This window comes from Bubalus kerabau, chromosome 10, assembly GCF_029407905.1.
Source record: "Bubalus kerabau isolate K-KA32 ecotype Philippines breed swamp buffalo chromosome 10, PCC_UOA_SB_1v2, whole genome shotgun sequence".
Lineage (NCBI taxonomy): Eukaryota > Metazoa > Chordata > Mammalia > Artiodactyla > Bovidae > Bubalus > Bubalus kerabau.
This window is the reverse complement of record NC_073633.1, coordinates 81,182,377-81,195,423: the sequence shown is the minus strand read 5'-3', so window position 1 is coordinate 81,195,423 and position 13,047 is coordinate 81,182,377. Positions and strand designations below refer to the sequence as shown.

The 13,047-nt window shown below is 36.9% G+C and overlaps 1 protein-coding gene across 9 annotated transcripts in view; it reads right to left on the bottom strand.

The window, feature by feature from the left end:
* The window catches only part of SYNE2 (spectrin repeat containing nuclear envelope protein 2), a 327,458-nt gene that overhangs the window by 146,261 nt on the left and 168,150 nt on the right, over nucleotides 1-13,047 (bottom strand). For all 9 annotated transcript variants that reach the window (XM_055538301.1, XM_055538305.1, XM_055538307.1 and 6 more), the window contains 4 exons: nucleotides 10,480-12,583; nucleotides 8,369-8,691; nucleotides 7,086-7,230; nucleotides 5,495-5,713 (listed from right to left, as the gene is read on the bottom strand). In XM_055538301.1, the coding sequence (XP_055394276.1) occupies nucleotides 5,495-5,713; nucleotides 7,086-7,230; nucleotides 8,369-8,691; nucleotides 10,480-12,583 (2,791 nt within the window). The remainder of the gene's footprint in view (nucleotides 1-5,494; nucleotides 5,714-7,085; nucleotides 7,231-8,368; nucleotides 8,692-10,479; nucleotides 12,584-13,047) is intronic.

The following is a 13,047-nucleotide window of genomic DNA, read 5'->3' as shown; positions in this document are numbered from 1 at the left end:
TTATGACAACATGCTAACTGAAATGATGAACTGGATGCCTAGTAAGACGTGCCAAAGAATGAGAATTCAGGAGCCCCAGCATCAGTTAAGTTTCTCAGGGACCTATGGTCTGGGGCATGCCAGCACTTCTAAAAGGTAAAGATCAAGCTGTTCAATATTGCACTTCTACTGCCAAGAACAAGGCACAGCACCAGATGGACCCTTTGGGATTTTGGCAGCTGTGTATGCTATACTTGTGACTGTTGCTCAGATCCATCTATCAGAATCCTGCCATTGTAGAGGGGGCAGTGCAGCAGGGCCAGGCTGTATAAGCAGCCCTGTCATTTGGGCCATAGGTTGCAGCAGAGTCTCCAACTGCTAGAATACATGGGTACATGTGCAGATTGGCCCCTCTCCAAAGGACTCAGTTATGGAGTTTGTGCTTTCCATCACCTCAAACCTAAATTCAGGTGAACTGAAGTCCTAGTTCTCAGGCAGGCAGCTGCAGTTCCCCCAGGGAATGGGAAATGGGTTCCACTGGGTCATTTTACAGTATGCCCCACCCCACACCAGTCAAAGAACCAGCATGCACAGAAAGAAAGAAATTGCTATGTGGACAGAGGTAACTGTCCATCTATGGTTTCCAACATACACTGGGGTTGAAAGAACTATGTTCATAATCCAGGATTAATCAAGCATTTCTTGGTGCTTCCATGGCCAGTGATAACCATAAACGGGCAATTGCAGCAAGCAATAAGAGTAAAGTGACTAAAGGCTTACCCAATAAGGTGTAAAGGCTCTAACCTTTCCTGGGTCAGCTCTCCTATCTCCCACTCCTGTTCCCAAGGATCACTTTCCAAAATAAAGCACCTGCTGACAAGCCCCTGTTGCAGGTTCTGCTCTCTGCTGTTAAAGCTGCTAAGTAATTAGGAAGAGAATGCAAGGGGGAAGAATAATTTTCTTTTTGGACAATATTTTCATCCAAAAGCCAGGCAATTATTCAACTTGTGAATGGATAAACTGTTGTGTGTGAATCTAGTAGAATATTACTCAGAAATGAACCACTGATACAAGCAACAGCATGAAGGAATTTCACACATACTATGCTTAGTGGGAAAAGGCCAAGCTCAAACGCATTTGAGTCCATTTTTATGACTCTGAAAATGGCAAGACAGATTACTGATTGCCACAGGCTGGAGGTAACAGAAGGGACTGACTACAAAGGGCACAGGGGGATTTCTGGGTGATGGAATGAAGTCTTGATTTATTGGTGGTCATGTGATTATGCATTTCTCAAAATGCAGCAAACTCTAAATTAGTAAAAGAGTTACCACAAAGATTATACATTCATTCTGCAGCCTCTGGATGATTTTCCTTGGACAGAGCAGTCTAACAAAAATTGGTTATAAAACTTTTAGGTTCAGTCACTTATAAAGTTGAGTCTAGAAAGGGAGGAGGAACTATAGTTGTTTCATAAGTAAACACAGCGAAGGAGACTGAAAAACTTGTAAGCAACAAAAATAAGAACTAAAACTAAAACAGAAAAGACTTTGGGATCTTTGGTAGAAGGGAAAGAAGACAGCCTTACACCTCCCATCATTATTGAATACATGCCTTTATTTCAGCACATTATGATCAATGGAGCATAAAATGATGATCCTAAATAACCAGGAATGAATAATTAAATTAAGCAGACTCTGCTTAAGAAAACAGGAAGGTAAGACTTTAGGGGGAAAACACGGTAAATCAAAATTTAAATTAATTTTTTAATTGGTAAATTTAAATAAGCACTTATGCTTTTGAAAATATATTTACAAAACCTTTCTTTCATAAAGATACTGGATTGTACTTTTTAAAAACAGAAATTCATTTTGTCACTTGTAAAATCATCAACCATGCCAACAGAATCTTGCATGTACAGGTATTTAGATGGTTTAATTTTTATTGAATGGATGAAAGCTATTTTAAACTCATATCAATTTGGTAGGTGTAAATATCATTTAAGTGGATAGCTTAGTGGTTAAAAACGGACTGTAAGTTGAATCTTACATCATGCATTTACGAAACTGAGCAACTTAATCTCACTGTGCCTCACTTTATTCATCTATAAAATGAGGATAGTAAAGATATCTACACTTCATAGGATTCTTATGAGGATAAATGTAAATGTAACACATGTAAAGTGCTTAGAATTATGCCTGACACATGTTCAATTAAGTGTCTATTAAGTGTTAGTAGTTATTATTATTAGTACAGGAGAACATATTTTGTTTGCATTACTCTTTGAAAGACATTCTGTTAGCAGATACTGTCAAATGTCATATGAATAACTACAAATATAACTACAACTAAATAACTACTAAGTATGATTGCATGGTACTGATAAAATATGATTGCTAATGGGTATAGAGCAAGAAAAGATAATGTAATAAAATATAAAGAACAATAAGCTTAGGACTGGCCTAGACCTGGATTTGAATAAGAGCTGTCCCTCAACAAATACCAAGTGCCAATTTAGTGCAAAGCCTTGTTCAGATTCCAAAATTATGGCATGGGCAAAATAGATATGGCCTAGTCCACAGCCCCAGTTTAATCACTAGCTTGGAGGGCTTGTACCAACTTACATTTCTAAGTGCCTCAGCTTTTCCATTTAGAAAATGGTGATAACAGGTAACTCATGAGGGCCATGCAAAGATTCAGTGGCATCATGTGTGAACTGCCTTTTTTTTTTCCCCCAGCCCTGCTGTGTGGTGTGTGGGATCTTAGTTCCCTGACTAGGGATCAAACCCATGCCCCCTGCAATAGGAGCAAGACGTTCCTAACCCTGGGACTGCCTTATCAGCAGAGCACACGGGAACACACTGCACAGAAGGGCCTCAGTAAACAGTGCCATTGTGGATGAGAAAGAACTGGAGGCTGGCAGTCCTGCTAAAAGTACAATTTACAAAGCTCCTTGATGTTTTCACATTCAAGAGACTATTTACTAATCCAACCCAGGCAACATCACTAAAATGATACTCATTTTCAAGAAGACCAAATTTTAAGTAGAAAAATATGACAGTGCTAAACATTTAAATCCTAAAGCAATGTGACCTACAAGTATTGATCATATTTCTGCTTTAAGCAAATTCAGCAGGAATTTTGACAGGCATAAGAGAGAAGAGTTTTCACTTAATGTTCTGATTTGTACCTCATTTATGACTGGTTCTGTAGAAAGATTAAAGAATACCCTAAGATAATTTTATGTGGTCTTGGAGAAGACTCTTGAGAGTCCCTTGGACTGCAAGGAGATCAAACTAGTCAATCCTAAAGGAAATCAGTCCTGAATATTCACTGGAAGGACTGATGCTGAAGCTGACACTCCAATACTTTGGCTACCTGATGTGAAGGGCCAACTCTGGGAAAGCCTGAAGGCAGGAGAAGAAGGGGATGACAGAGGATGAGATGGTTGGATGGCATCACTGACTCAATGGACATGACTTTGAGTAAGCTCTGGGAAATAGTGAACAACAGGGAAGCCTGGTGTATTACAGTCCATGGGGTCACAAAGAGTCTGATAAGATTGAGTGAATGAAAAACAGCAAAGATAATTTTATACTATTTTAAATTTTCCTTCTAAATGTACGTGATGCCTTAGGCCTCAACCATGGTTAAATTAACATCTGTGATCAATTTATACTATGGAGGTTTTCTTTGAGACAGTCTTTGGGAAGAACATCTTATACACTTTTAGGTCAATAATTAACAACTGTAGTTAATTTCCACAGTTAACAACTGTAATTAATTTCAAAATAAGTTGGTTATTATGAATATTACCTTATTCTAACCTTTAGTGTGATGGAGAGACAGTTATTTTTAAGAGGGTTTAAGTTTTCATTCCAATCCCAAAGAAAGACAATGCCAAAGAATGCTCAAACTACTGCACAATTGCACTCATCTCACACGCTAGTAAAATAATACTTAAAATTCTCCAAGGCAGGCTTCAGCAATATGTGAACTGTGAAATTCCAGATGTTCAAGCTGGTTTTACAAAAGGCAGAGGAACCAGAGATCAAATTGCCAACATCTGCTGGATCATCGAAAAAGCAAGAGAGTTCCAGAAAAACATCTATTTCTGCTTTATTGACTATATGACTGTGTGGATCACAATAAACTGTGGGAAATTCTGAAGGAGATGGGAACACCAGATCACCTGACCTGCCCCTTGAGAAACCTGTATGCAGGTCAGGAAGCAACAGTTAGAACTGGACATGGAACAACAGACTGGTTCCAAATAGGAAAAGGAGTACGTCAAGGCTGTATATTGTCACCCTGCTTATTTAACTTATATGCAGAGTACATGATGAGAAATGCTGGGCTGGAAGAAGCACAAGCTGGAATCAAGATTGCTGGGAGAAATATCAATAACCTCAGATATGCAGATGACACCACCATTATGGCAGAAAGTGAAGAACTAAAGAGCCTCTTGATGAAAGTGAAAGAGGAGAGTGAAAAAGTCGGCTTAAAGCTCAACATTCAGAAAACTAAGATTATGACATCCAGTCCCATCACTTCATGGCAAATAGATGGGGAAACAGTGGCTGACTTTATTTTTCTGGGCTCCAAAATCACTGTAGATGGTGATTACAGCCATGAAATTAAAAGACACTTACTCCTTGGAAGGAAAGTTATAACCAACCTAGACAGCATATTAAAAAACAGAGACATTACTTTGTCAACAAAGGTCTATGTCTAGGCTATGGGTCAAAGGTCTAGTCAAGGCTGTGGTTTGGTTTTTCCAGTGGTCATGTATGGATGTGAGAGTTAGACTATAAAGAAAGCTGAGCACAGAAGAATTGATGGTTTTGAACTGTGGTGTTGGAGAAGACTCTTGAGAGTCCTTTGTACTGCAAGGAGATCCAACCAGTCCATCCTAAAGGAGATCAGTCCTGGGTGTTCATTGGTAGGACTGATGTTGAAGCTGAAACTCCCAATACTTTGGCCACCTGATGTGGAGAGCTGACTCATTTGAAAAGACCCTGATACTGGGAAATATTGAGGGCAGGAGGAGAAGGGGACGACAGAGAACGAGATGGTTGGATGGCATCACCAACTCAATGGACATGGGTTTGGGTGGACTCCGGGAGTTGGTGATGGACAGGGAGGCCTGGCGTGCTGTGGTTCATGGGGTTGCAAAGAGTCGGACACAACTGAGCGACTGAACTGAACTTACATGCACAATAAAGATTTTAAAGATCATATGGGCAACTAATCACTTATTTCTAAGTTATCTGATACTGAAAAAAATGCCACTATCATGAATGAGCTTGAATCATTCTTAAATCATATCTAGGAGATTATTTTGCTAGGACCTGATCACTATAAACCATGGACATGGTTCCATATATGTGATGTAAACAAATGGTACAGATTGAGGACTTGTTTTACAATTAAAAAAAAATGAAAATAATAAAACAATTTAAATGACACGTGTTAGTAAACTGTATGCTGTGACTGTTGCACATGAAGCACTTACTTCTTCATGCACAAATTTCCACTCCTGCTTCAGTTCTTCACACCACATCTCCCACTCCTTAGCAGCTTCCAGCAAACTCAGCCATCTCTCCCACAGAGCTGATGTGCTTCTGAGCAAACAGAGGCTGTCACTGTCCGTGCACGTGGCTCTCAAGTGTCTGAGGACCTGTCGTTGTTTCATCAGTTCTTCCTTGGCTGACATAAGATTTGACACCAAGGCCTTAAGAGAGAAAAGAAAAGGAGGAATAGAATTTTTCTGAATTCAGAAGTATTCTGAAAGTTATAAACTGTTTTAATCTTGAACAATTAATGTTTTTAAATCATCCATAATTCAGATGTGATCCATTTTTTATTCCTTTTGAAAGTCAATTTGAGACAGATGAGAAGTATCAATGTATTGTTATATAGCACATGAATTTAGAATTATGGGACAAATAATGAATAGAATTGAACAATAGAATAGAACAAATAGAATAAGGGACAAATAATGACCCTTAAATCACATTTTCCAAGTAAACATGTGTCTTCCAAAGTAAATATTCCTAGAAGTTCATTTTTAAAAAATTTTAATGTAAGTCTCATATTTTGTTGTTGTTCAGTCACTAAGTTGTGTCCGACTCTTTGCAACCCCGTGGACTTCAGCACGCCAGGCCTCCCTGTCCTTCACTATCTCCTGGAGTTTGCCCAAGTTCATGTTCTTGAGTTGGTGATGCTATTATACCATCTCATCCTCTGCAGCCCTCTTCTTCTTTTGCCTTCAATCTTTCCCAGGATCAGGGCCTTTTTCCAATGAGTCGGCTCTTCCCATCAGATGGCCAAAGTATTGGAGCTTCAGCTTCAGCATTAGTCCTTCCAGTGAGTATTCAGGGTTGATTTCCTTTAGGATGGACTGGTTTGATCTCTTTGCTGTACAAGTGACTTTCAAGAGTCTTCTCCAGCACCACAATTTGAAAGCATCAATTCTTCAGTGCTCAGCCTTCCTTATGGTCCAACTCACATATCCATAGATGGCTACTGGAAAGACCATAGCTTTGGCCCATATTTTACTAGATAGGTATTAATAATTTGTCCAACACTTATTGCATCAACCACTAACACATTAGTTAAGGTTTTTTGGTTTTGTGTTTGTTTGTTTTGTGGTAGATGATAAGTACAGATGATTTAAAATGTTCTCATCCAAATGCTTATAACACAATACTACAACAGATAAAAAATGCAAAACTAAAATTGCTCAGTAATAGAGTATAAAAAGTAACCAGAATTTAGCACTTAAGATAGTTGCATTAAATGCTCTGTCATAGGCCCAGTGATCTCCAACAGAGTAACAAGCAAGGTAAAGCTTTCAAAAGAATGTTTAATAAGGACAGTATGCTACTAGGGAGAGGACTGTCCTGTGAATTTGACTGATTAACTCTCTCAGAACCAATTCTTCATTTTCCCCATGGCTTTTGGTTTAGGAATTTTCTTGAGTGTATGAATTAGGTTAAAGATTTCTGTGGGTCATAACAGAGCCACATCCCCCAGTGCTTCCACTTGCTCTTTCTGTCAATTTTTTGCATACAGTCTTACTGAAGATTTGGAGTATCTGTTACCTTGCTCTGTTCCAAGCGCTCCAAAGATTCTTTGTAAGACACTGGCAAGGGGCACATGGACTGCCCAAGAATGGTCTCCATCTGGCTGAGGTTAGTGCAAATTTTCTCATTTATATTCCTATAGCGTTTGTAATTGTCAAGACACCTAGTAAGGCACAGTTAGGGGGGAAAAAGTAATATTAAACTTTACTTAGTGCAATAAATTCTGAACTTTCCAGAATGTATTCTGAACCCCTAATAAAAAACAGAATTTAATTCTCTTTTTGCTACTCAGTGTATTTCAACAAATACTTATTGACTTCTTCCCCCTCACCAGATCTGCATGAGACTTTTAATGCAAATATTAACAGGTAGATAAGACTGTTCCCCAAACATTTAAACTTTGGAAAACTGTATTCTTGAACACTGCCAACAAGATGTAAATTGGTACAATTCTTGTAGAAAGCTCCTTCGTCTTAAAACTGCTCATAACTTTTGATCAAGAAATATTCACAAAAGAGGCTCAAGTTCATTAGCAATAATAAAGATTCAAATTAAAACCACAATGAAATATCATTTCTTGACCATCAGACTGGCAAAAATTAAACCTCACAACATTAAGTATTGATAAGGATATGGGACCACTGGAATATTAATATGCTGCTGGCTTGAGTAGAAATAGATAAAATCATTTGGAATTAAAAATTTAAGATGTGTATAACTTTTGACCCGGTAATCACAATCCTAAGTATACACTCAACGGAAGCTCTTGAATTTGAAAACGTTCTTCCTAGAAAAAACTGCAACAATCCAAATATCTACCAATACCTGGGTGAGTGAATTTTACTACAGACAAAACACGAATGAACTTCAGAATCGTAATTGTAAGTGTGAAAAAAAAATGAAGTCACAGAAGAGAATACATACATGAAAATAGTATACAAATACATAGTAAAAATATTTTTTAAAGCAAAGGCATGGTCAATAAAGACAGGATAATGGTTATTTCTGAGAGGAGAGGGGAGTCCACAAAGGAACTAAAAAGTCACGGTGTTTACCTTTGAACCTTTCAGTACAAAGGTGTTTATCATTATTCTTTATACCACATGCAGATTTCTATAAACATTCCATTTTAAGTACTTGATATTAAGAAAAAATTAAATAAATGCAACAGAATATTTGCTATAGTTTTCCTTAGACAGTGATTTTTATTTTCCATATTTTCCAAATTATTTCTAACATGTACATGTTAATTATAATCTATATTTGTTCTTAAAGCATCACCTTTAGAAAGAAGTACCTACCTTTCTACTTCAGCTTCCTTTACTTTGGCTGCCTCCCTCAAGGCTGAGTTCTTAGAAACTAAGTCCTGTAAACTGCACTCAAGTTGTCGTTTAGCTTCCAGGCTGGAGACGGTCCCCAAATTCTCAGTGAGGTCCTGGATGCCTGCTATTGCGGATTTCAGTTCCTCTTGTTTCTGGCGAGGCACCTCTACTGATTCTTCCGGATTATCAAGATCTACTCTATGCGATGCAATGATGGCTTCCAGGTCGGAGATGATACCCATGGCCCTGGAGACTGCTTCATTATAGCGTGTCATATTTTCATAAGCATCATTCAAGACATTCTGGTGAATGGAAGATTAAATGCTGTGATGAAATTTTCAAATTTGGGGGATTTTTGTCATTTCTGAATGTCTATGATACATTCATAATAAGTCTCTGGGTCATACAAGAGCAAGCATCTCACACTTTTAGTTTGATAATATTACACCAATATTTTAAAATGAATAAGTTTTTCTTTGCATAAAGAAAATTATTTCTAGAATTATTTCATATTTCAATTTCAAATATTTCATAAAGAAAAAATCTAAATTTAAAAATACATGTCATGAATCATGTCTAATGATATATAGTAATGCTCTAGAAGTCTTGTATTAGACTATTAAATAAAACAATTGAATATTTTTAATGTATATAACCTCAAGCAATGTTTGTGAAAAAAAAAAAAAAAAAAAAAAAAAAACTGGAAAGACTCCCTCCCCAGATCTGCTGCATTTCTAAATTAATGTCTCTGCCATTAACTTCAGTTTTGAGCACATCACTTAATGTCTCCAGATCTCTGTCTTCTTGCTGAAATAACAAATAGTTGAAAGAAAGAACTTGAAAGGTCCCTTCCAGTCCATCTCTAAGCATAACAGTTTGAGGATTTATGTACAGTGTTTCTGGACACCAAATCAAAATCAAATGGAGAAATTAAGTATTAATTTAAAGAACATATTAGTGTTCATATGACTTTATATTTCTATAGTATTTATACCTAGCAAAATAGTTCAAATACATTATCTAATAACTCTTTGAATTAAAGAAGGGAGTTAACTTCCCCATTCTATAAATTTAGTGTGACAATTCAGAAAACACAGTGAAAGGAGTTATGTTAAGCACAGTGTGTTTAACTGATGCCTAAGATATCTATCCTTTTACCACAGGAAAGGAGGGAGTTTGTTGCAGTCGCTCTTCAACAGGCATCAGAAAACTTTTCCTGTAAAGGGTCAGACTAAATATTTCAGGTTTTGCAGGACATACAGACTGTCACAACTACTCAACCCAGATGTTGTAGCAGGTGAGCAGCCATAACAAGCCATAAAGTGAATGGGCATGGCTGTGTTCCAGTAAGATTTTATTTATAAAATCAGATGCTGTAGGCAGATTGACCAATGAGCCTTAATTTGATGACCACTTTCTAAAAGGAGACAGATCTCAACATGAATCCTGGTTCTGTTACTACTGAACGATCTTGAGAAAATGGTAGTTTCTAAACTTCAATTTCCTTGTTTTAAAATGAGGCTAATATTAGCACCCCCCTCACAGAGTTGCTGTGAGGATTAAAGTGTTCAGCATACTTCCTAGACATTGTAAGTGCTAAAGAAATGTGGAGTTATTGTTTTGTGTTCTTTACACCATATTTATTCCACTACATTCTGCTATCTCTAAAAAAAACCCAAACAAACCAAAACCCAAACTTTTTGGTTCTGAGCCCAACAGATTCTACAAGGCATATAGAATTAATGGTGTCAAACATCTTTTTCCACTATAAGCACTACATTTTGATGTGGAATGAGTTGGGGCTATAAACTGGCCCTTTGAAGTTCTTTAAAATGACTATTCTCCTGTGTAGAATGTTCTTAGAGAACCTGTAACTTCTGTTTTTTAAATGTGTTTATTTTTAATTGAAGGATAATTGCTTTACAGTATTGTGTTGGCTTCTATCAAACATCAACGCGGATCAGCCATAAGAACCTGTTACTTCTTGAGAAATGTAGATAGTAACTAGAGTAAAACATAAAATCAGGTTTTTATGTTTTAAAAACATGAAAATAAAACAAATATATTAACTGCCTAATTAAAAAACTTACAGTGCGGGAATCAATGCTTGCATTAAGCTGCATGTAAAGATCTTCAATGTCATTTAATTTTGCCTCCACATCACTAGCTTCAGAAGAATTTTCCTCACTTTGCTTCTCAATGACAGTCACAGCTTTAATGCTATCCATTTCTGCCTGAACTTGTTCCTGAAACACTTCACAATTATCTTTTTCATTTTGAATATATTCAATTTGCAAATTTATAAGCAATGGCTGTTGTAACTGAGATTTTATCTGATTTAAAACATGTAAAGAATTTTCTAGTTTGTCCTTAAAATCCTTTTCATCCATTTCTCTCAGTTGGGATTGTAGGGCCACTTTTTGTTGGAGAACCTGGCGCAACTTATTATTTTCTTCTGCATACAGCTTTAGTTGTTGTATTTCTCTCTCTTTGAATAAGTCATCAAAGTCTTTATTTTCATTTAATTTCTTGATAATCTCATGATACAAGCTCATGGCTTTCCCAATTCTCTGATTCAAAACTTGAGCATTGAGCAGACTGCTTTCTGGTGGAGTGTTAGGCATTGTTAGTACTGGTTCAGCCCTTTTCTTAATTTGTAAATCCAAAGCCTTCAGTTTAGCTAGTGATGCTTGATATTTGTCGTATTCTGCCACAAACGTATTCAACTGCTTAATTTTTTCTTCAAGTTCCCGTTCTTTTTCAAGTAGTTGGGTTTGTAATTGATCAAGTTGGGTCCAATCCCAGTTTAGTTCTATACAGTCAAACACTTCTTTGAGTTTCAGTACTTGTAGGATACTAGATTGAATGCCAGTGATTCGGTTTTTAAGATGATACAACTCCTCTTTATCATCTGGATTTACTTCTGGATTCAGTAGAAGTTCATTGTGCTGTATATGGTCAAACTCCTTCTGAAGTGCAGATACTTTTTCATGAAATTCTCTGTAAAAATTTATCTTGTGTTCTACTTCATTACATTTATTTTGAATGAATCTTTGAGTTCTGTTGGCTCTAGTCTTAAGATTTTTCAATCGATCATCTATAAATAATCTTTCAAATACACTTAGATCCTTAGAGATGTTTGTTTGTTCCTGAAGATGTGTCGAGATTACACTCTTAATTTCTTGCAATTCCTTCTGAGAAGTGGTCAAAGCAACATACAGTTGTTCTAGTTCAGCTTCTGTGGAGGTTGTATCTGTCTTGGGGATTATCAGTGTTTCATTTCCTTGAAGTGAAAGTTGAACCTCCCCTATTATGGCAACAAATTTGCTTCTTTCTTCCAATTTAAGTTCTAATTGCTGTGATCTTTGGGTTGATTTTAAAACCAGCATTTGGTATTGATTTTGTAAGTCCTGAAGGAGGTTATTTAAATCACTGCTCTCATATGCTGTGAGGTTAGGAATATTATCTTTGACCTCTTCAACCAAGGACTCCACAACCTGCTGCTTAGCTAGAATGCCATCGTGCACCACCTTGCATTTTCTGATCTGTGAAAGAACATCATCTGGAAGAAGGGAAATGGGAGGAGTGAGTTCCCCTAACAGATTCTTGACCCATAAGATAGCCTCTTTTATTTTGTATCTGGTTTCACACTTCTTGATCTGATTTTCCACCTCCATGTTTAATGGTTCCAATGCTTCCAATTGCTTCTGCAAATTACTTATTGAATCTTCTAAAATCTTCCTTTCTTTTTCTCCCCAAATCCTCTTTATCTGAAGTTCAGCTCGCCCCTTGAGCATAGAAAACCTATGCTTTATAGTATGGAGTTCAGTGGCCAAAGCAACCATACTTAGATTCCCTTCCTGAGCTTCTGGAGAGTTCAGCCTTAACTGCAGATGCTGCTGCTGCTGCTGCAGGGAAGTTTCAAGGTCTTGAATGTTACTCATGAGAAACATAAACTCATCGTGTCCCACCGATTGTTGAGAATACTTCTTCTGAACCAGTTGTTCCATTTGCTCCCATCCATGCTCAAGTAGCTTGATCTGGCTTTCCAACAGTTTCTTATCCATGTCATTCAGACAGTCTGATAAATTTTCCCATTTGATTTTCATCTTGCTTAAAGAATCTTTCTCTTTTTCTATTGATGCCAGAAAATTTTTAATTTTGTCCATATAGGTTGTACTGTCCAGGAGTCCCCTAGCAAAAGAAGAAAAAGTGAAGCTTATTAATATTTACTACCTCAAAAAGAAATTAATTCTGCTTTGAATTCATGAAAGAGAAGATTAGATTGTCTGTAAGAACACTCTTTCCTTAAAACAAAAATCAGAATCTTGTTTACTGTGGCTCTCAATTAATGTGTGACAATGTAGAAAGCTCATCTATAAAATGAGTATCATAAAAATGGAGAACCACAGGAAAGGAGAAAAGAGCGAAGGGAACAATGTATGCAAAAGTCCTCTATAATCTGCAAAGTACTTGTGCAAAGTTAGGACTAAGGAAAATGACAATATCCAACTCCTTTGTTATTATCTTACCAACAATAACGACACTGATCAAGAAGGCATAACCATCAGGCTAAGCTTTTTTTTTTTAAGGAGAAGCTATATTTAATATACATACCCAGAATATACAAATCTTTCTTTAAAATAAGAAAACCATTA